This window comes from Balaenoptera ricei, chromosome 6 (assembly GCF_028023285.1).
Source record: "Balaenoptera ricei isolate mBalRic1 chromosome 6, mBalRic1.hap2, whole genome shotgun sequence".
Lineage (NCBI taxonomy): Eukaryota > Metazoa > Chordata > Mammalia > Artiodactyla > Balaenopteridae > Balaenoptera > Balaenoptera ricei.
In genome coordinates this window covers 115,426,293-115,432,948 of record NC_082644.1, presented here as the reverse complement: position 1 = coordinate 115,432,948, position 6,656 = coordinate 115,426,293, and the positions used below count along the sequence as shown (strand labels likewise).

General features: G+C 57.3%; 1 protein-coding gene across 1 annotated transcript; it reads right to left on the bottom strand.

The window, feature by feature from the left end:
- Positions 1–1,236: 1,236 nt before the first annotated feature.
- BBLN (bublin coiled coil protein) lies at positions 1,237–4,765 on the bottom strand. The gene is made up of 2 exons (XM_059925722.1): positions 4,572–4,765; positions 1,237–1,720 (listed from the first exon to the last, which is right to left on the bottom strand). Exons 1-2 carry the CDS (start codon positions 4,648–4,650, stop codon positions 1,548–1,550), a joined length of 252 nt encoding a protein of 83 aa, XP_059781705.1. The 5' UTR covers positions 4,651–4,765; the 3' UTR covers positions 1,237–1,547.
- Between the last annotated feature and the right edge of the window lie 1,891 nt (positions 4,766–6,656).

Here is a 6,656-nt window from a genome sequence, read left to right as displayed (position 1 = left end):
TGTTGGGTCTTCGTTGCTGTGCGCAGGCTTTCTCTAGTTGCGGTGAGCAGGGGCTACTCTTCGTTGCAGTGCGCGGGCTTCTCATCGTGGTGGCTTCTCTTGTGGAGCAGGGGCTCTGGGCACGCGGGCTTCAGTAGTTGTGGCATGCAGGCTCAGTAGTTGTGGCTCATGGGCTCTAGAGCGCAGGCTCAGTAGTTGTGGCTCGTGGGCTTCGTTGCTTTGCAGCATGTGGGATCTTCCCGGAGCAGGGCTTGAACCCCTGTCCCCTGCCTTGGCAGGCAGATTCTTAACCACTGTGCCACCAGGGAAGTCCAAGTTTCTCTCTTAATAATGTACCCAGGCTAGGAAAGTACTACCTTCAAGTAAGATCTCATTTAATCTTCACAATGTCCCTAGGAGGTAGGTCTTCTTGTTATCCCCAAAATATCCCCACATTATCCCAGATGAAGAAACTGAGGCCTAGCAAGGTCAAGTGCCTGCTGAAGGTCATATATCTGGTGAGTGGCCAGGATTTGACCCCGAGCCTGAACTCTGGACCCCTGTCCTGGCCTCTCCCAGCTGGACCCTACGGAAGTTGAAGTGCAGGAGCGGGGGCCCTCGCTGCTCAGGCCCTCTGGTTCCAAGTTCATGTTCATTAGCGGGGACCCCACCCTTCTTGTCAGGAGACCTTATGATAAATCATTAGTGAATGGGGCCCAGGCTGAGCTGGCTCTTTAGTTCCACTTCCCCATTTGGAAAGACCCTTAGAGACAAGATAACCAGACCAGCCCTATTATTGGCCAGCTGGAGAGACTGAGGCCAAGAGAAAGAGGGTGAAACCCAAGGTTGCAAAGCATGTCTTTTTTTTTTGCATTTTATTTTTTTTATACAGCAGGTTCTTATTAGTTATCTATTTTGTACATATTGCACAGCATGTCTTGGTGTTGGTTGTCTTAGTGAAAGGCCCTAGAACCCAGAGAAGCTGAGCACATCATACAGGGTCACACAGCATGGCTGATGCTGTCTCAGCTGCGCTGGGGAAGCAGCCGCTGGCCAGGAGCACACCCGGTGGGGAGGAAGCCCTGACCTCACCTGCACCTCTGTGTCCAGAAATACAAGAAGGCCAAGAAGCCCAGCCCCACCACCAGGCCTATGAGCCGGTGTGTGATCTATGCCTGGGACGCCTCCACTGCCCTGTTTACCTCTGGTGGCCACTGGGGTCCTCATCCCGGGATACAGAGGAGAGAGGAGGCGCAGTGGTGTTGGAGACCAGTTTAATGTGGACGCTCAAGGCCTGGGCAGCGTGGGGAGCGTCCAGGAGTTGGGCAGGCAGGCAAGGTGGGTAGGTCGCTGGCCCACACCTGGCCAGCAGTGGGGAGGAAGCCCTGAGGAGGGGATGCCGGGAGGTGGGGCGGGCCTAGGTACGCCAAGGGAAGTACCAGAAGAGTGGCCTAGGCCAGCAGACACCACCCCACCCCCACCGGAAGATCTGTAGGCTAGCCCTTGAGAAGGTATCTAAGCCAGGTGGTGAGTGCTCAGGCCAGAGCCTGGCTGGGGGCTCCCAGAGCCTAGGGGCTGGCATCGCTGGGGGCCTCCCCGAGCTGCTGCTGGAACTCAAGGCGCGTCTGCCGGTTGGATTCAAGCAGCTCCTGGAGGCGGGCGTGGAGGTGGTCATTCTTCTCCTCCAGGTGGTCCAGACAGGAGTTGATCTGGTCCAACATGGAGTTGATGGCAGCATATTCTGGGAGGAAGGGGAAAGAGAGTCAAGGTCCCATATCTCCTCAGGGATCACAGGCACACCCCGCCCCCCCCCCCCCCCGCCCCCGCCACTGTCCCCCAGCCTGCCTCTAAAGAGCTTTGGGCAAGTCCCTACTCCTTCCTGAGCCTCACTGTCACCAACTGGAAAATGGGTGGATATCAAAAGAGGAAAGGCTTTGGAGAAATACCTTAGTGTACCAGCTTTTTCTAGGGTTAGGTTGGTCACAGGGAGGTTAGCCAGACAGTGTCCTGCCTGGGAATTCCTGCCAGGTGCCAGGTCTCCTCTCTACTTCCTGCATCAGCTGCCTAGAGGCCAGAGCCCATGCTCCTGAGCCAGGCAATCAAGGCCTCTGTCCCCAGGCAGGCCCTACTCTCCAGCCCTTTCTGGCTCCCCCTGCCCTAGCTCCTAGCAGACTCCAAGGCCCTGCTCCCTTCTCTAGCCCCACCTCCCCTGCCTTTTCCTTTCCTCTCTCACACCTGCCTTTGCCCACCTCAGGCCCCTTGAACATGCTGTGGCCTCTGCCTGGAACGTGCTGTGTCCTCCTTCTGTCTTCCTTCCCTCCTCTCCTCCTGGATGAGCCCCACTCATCCTTCAAGTGCGAGCGTGGATGTTGCCACAGGGAGCCCTTCCATGCCCCAGCCTGATCGGGCCTCTATTCGTGATCCCCTTGCCCTCTCACACCTCCACGGCCCCCACCTCCGGCTCGGCTGCTGTGACTGTGTGCTAGTCTGTCTCCCCCACCAGACTATAGTGAGCGCTGTGTGACAGGTGGAATGGTCTTGTGTTCACTGCTGTTTCCCCAGTGCCCTCAGTGTCACACAGTAAGCATCTGTTGAATGAATGAATGGATGAATGAATGAAGCCTGACTTTCCAGCCTTTCTGCCTTTCCTCAACTGTCCCTGCCACCCAGAATGCCTCAGCCGCTCAAGGACCAGCTCCAAATGCCTCCTCTTCCAAGAATCCTTCCCTGGTCTCCACCAGAAACCATCACTCCCTCCTCCACAGACACTCCTGACCTGCCTCTCTCAGCCACACAATGTCCCCTAGGACCCAAGGTCTGGGCCTGTGCCCACTGCGGGACCCAGTTCTGAGCCAGCCCATGACTCAGATACACTCAGCTGTCAGCTTGGGACAAAGGGGAAGCGGCTGGCGGTGTATGGAAACGACCAGGGCTAGAGGAGAGTGTCTGGGATAAGGGTGCAAATGTGTCTGCATTCTGGGGGAAGGGTACCCATTGCCCAGAGTTGTCCTAACTCACAGAGGACAGAGTCCTGGAAAGCCTCTGCTGGATCCTGGAGTCCAACTTCCTTGTGGTACAAATGGGGAAACCGAGGCCCAAGAAGGAAGAGACCTGCCTAGGGTCCTCCAGCTGGTTGGTGGCAGAGCCAAGATTCAGACTTGGGGAGCAGGGGCACTTGGGTTTCAGTCCCAGCTCTGCCCCATCCCAGCAAGTTACTATGCCTTTCTGGAAAAAGGGAACAAGAACTGGGTTATTGTGAAGATTCAAATACATATATGAAGAACTCAGGGTCTGGCCACAGCAAGCACTTAGTAGATGGTCGCGATTATCAACATTTCACATTCCGGTCAAGAGACACAAGTTGGGAGAAGGATGGGGGAGGCGGCTCTCTCTGCTACTGGGGCTAGGCTTTGTCTGCGTCAAGTGTCACGGGTACCTCCCGGTTCCAAGTCTTTGCCTTCCATCGGGGACACCCTCCTCCCCAATGCCCTAAGTCCTGTGAATCTGCCAACTTCCACTCAGTGTGACTCTTGGGAGGCCCTTCCAGATGCCCCCAGCACAGCTGCCAGCGTGATTACCACACCTGGCCGCTGTTCACCAGCAGTGCCCCAGGCAAACCGGGCAGCCCACCACTTACCCCACTTACTCTACCTCTTTATTAAATGCAGACCTTGAGTGATGAAGTGTTGTAAAACTATTGTAGTGATGGTTGCACAACTCTGTGAATATCCTAAAACCCACTGAATCGTACAGTTTAAATGGGTAAATTGTACAGTGTGTGAATTATAGCTCAATAAAGCTGTTACCCAAAACAAAACCAAAATCAGACTCCATACTTACCCCACATTTACTAAGTCCTGCCCTCTAAGTTAATAAACTAATCTTTATTACACTAAAGGGAATAATAACCACTTACAGAACACTTGCATGCTTGGAGCCTACTATTTTCCATTCACTTTCTCATTTAATCCTGATACATCTCAATGCGGGAGACACTAACCATTATTCTTATTTTACAGATGGGGAAACTGAGGCTCCAGAAGGGGAGAAGGGAGCTGATGGTTCTCTCTCCTTTCCCCCCTACCCCCACCACCCCCTGCAGTGCTGTGTAGGCAACAGGCTGCTTTGTAAGCAAGTCACATTCGCCAGGGCTCCAGGCCACACCAGCAAAGGTGCCTGGGGTTGCTGACTCAGCAGGGCGGCACGCCCACCCAGATAGCCCCTCCTGCCAAGCCAAGACGGTCCACTCCCGGCCCCGGCCCCTTAGGAGTCTCCATCTCCACAGGGGCTGAAAGAAGTGTCTAGAGCAAATCTCAATCCCAAAGGGCGAGTGACCTGAAGCGGCCTCAGTTTCCCCATCTGTAAAACGGGGCCTGTCGCCCACAGTTCTCGAAGGCTGCGGTTTCCAGGGACCCGCTCGCAGGTGCTCGTCCCAAACCCCCGGAGGGCGCTTGCTGCTCCGGAACCACCCTGGGGCGGGGGAATGGGAGGGCTCTGCGGTTCCTTCCCGGTCCCTATCCCGGCCCCGGCTCCCCTTCCCAGGAGGGCACCCCGGAGAAAGCAAAGTCGTTTCAGCAGCCCTCCTGGGTCACCTGCTTCCCCGAAGCCGTCGTCCTCGCCTTCCGCGCCCGCCTCCACCGGCATGCCCAGGTCCCCGTTGGGGCCCGACATTGCGGGCTCGGGCGCCGCAAGGGCAGAGCGACGACGGAACGCGGCGACGGTCGCGCCGACAACCGGCACGGGGCGGAAGGGGGAGGCGGTGGATGGAACTCGGGGCCGGAAGGGCGGAACCCCGCGGCGGAACGCGCCCCGTAGGCTGGGACCCCGCCCCCAAGGCGGAGCCCGGCGGCCAGAGCTCCGCCCTGCCCCGCCGCCAGAACCCCGCCCCGCCCCCTCCGCAAGACTCCGCCCCCACACTCGAGCCCCGCCCACACTCTGCCTCACAGTCGAGCTCCGCCCACTTCCGCCGGTCCCCGGGCCCGCCCCTCTCCCGGCGGCCGGGTTGGACCACCAAGGGATACCCCATGAGAATCTTAGGCGGCGGGGGCTCGGCCCTCAGGTCGAGCAACCCGGCACAAGGGCAGGGCAGCCTGGGACCCCCCCACTCTGCCCCATCCTGCTGCTGGGGACCTGCGGGTAAGCTAGCCGGCGCCTCTGCATGGGCGAAATCTGAGACGAGTTGTTTCTAAGCCCCCCAATGTGTAGGGAAGATATCCGTTCACAGCCTACTTGAGAGTCACCGTCAGCAGAGTGCAGCTTGTGGCTGTCAGTCAAGGAAGGCTTCGGGATAGTCGGCCCAGCTGCCATCATACCCCACCCTTTTTACCAGCTGGGAAAGGGGGCCCTGCCCAAAGTTACCTAGCCGGAAAGTGTCGCTCCTGAGCTGGAACCAGAGGTGTGATCTTGGCCAGGGATACAGCTGAGTGAGGCCCATATCCACGGGAGAGGGGCTCACTTACTGGGACTCCTGTAGCTCTAGCTGCTAGGAGGCCACATGGCTGCTGCAGCCTGGTGCTGGTCTCACACTGGTAGTTCCTGAGAGCAGGCCATCCCTGGGTGGCGGTCAGACGGAGCTATGTTCCCCGATGATGACAATGGGAAGGGATCCTCTCTGTCCCAGGAGCTGCCTTACCGTTTCACTGAGGAACGTGAGCCACCACTGACATCTGGATAACGGCAGCCCCGCCTTCTCCTTGAAGCAGGTTGAGTGGAGGCGAGGCCCACGCTGAACCAGTGCAGGAAGAATTGCAGTGAAAACCCCTCACCCAGGTCAGCTGACCCTCCTTGACTATAATGGGTGGGTACCCTTCCTCCCATCCCCCCAGCTGCCCTCCTCCAGCCAGGCATCCACTTACTTCCCACCACCTGGGGCTACCACAATATTTCTATTATTTCTTCCCACTACCTGGAACTGGACACATTGGCCAAATAAAGTTGAAATTTTCTGCCAAAAAAAAAAAAAAAGGTACTAGGCCCATGGATGGAACAAGTGGCAGACAGCACCTGGGCCATTCCTGGAGAGGGATGAGTCTTTGGCTTCGGGAGGATGATGGGAGTGCGCCTGGGGGTAGCCGGGTGCTCTGATGGGTGGACACGTGCATCAGGCATCCCCATGCAGGTTGCACGCATGAGCACTCGCATCCAACTGCTATGTCTGTGTGGTGTGTATCTGTACGTGCCTCGGCATGTTTCTGAGAGCCTGTATGTCTCTCTGAGGGTCTGTTGCCCGTCCCTGTGTGCCTGGGAGTCTTTGTGTTTCTCCCCTTGTCTGTGGGGTCCTGTGATCTCAGGTGTGATTTCATAACTGGGGGAAAACATGTGCCTGTGCTTTTCTTTGGGTGTCCTATGCTTGTAGGGATAAACGTGTTTGGATTGTGTCAGCATGTCCACATATGTGACCTGTGTTTCTGCCATGTCTCTGCGCACTTGTGTGCTACACAGACACAGGTGTTTCTGCTTCCATCAGAGGACACAGGGCTCCTCTGTCTTAGTTAGTGAAATGCCAGGGTCTCAGGGAGGGCCTCTCACTGATCAGCCAAAGGCGGGTGCCCAGCCCTCCTTCTTTCTCAGCCCTGCTCACACCTCTGCCAAGTGTTGACCCCGCTCAGCTCCTCTCTTTCCCAAGGAGAAAATGCAGCCTCAGAGAGTACCCCCTCCCCGACCCCGCGGTGCCCGTC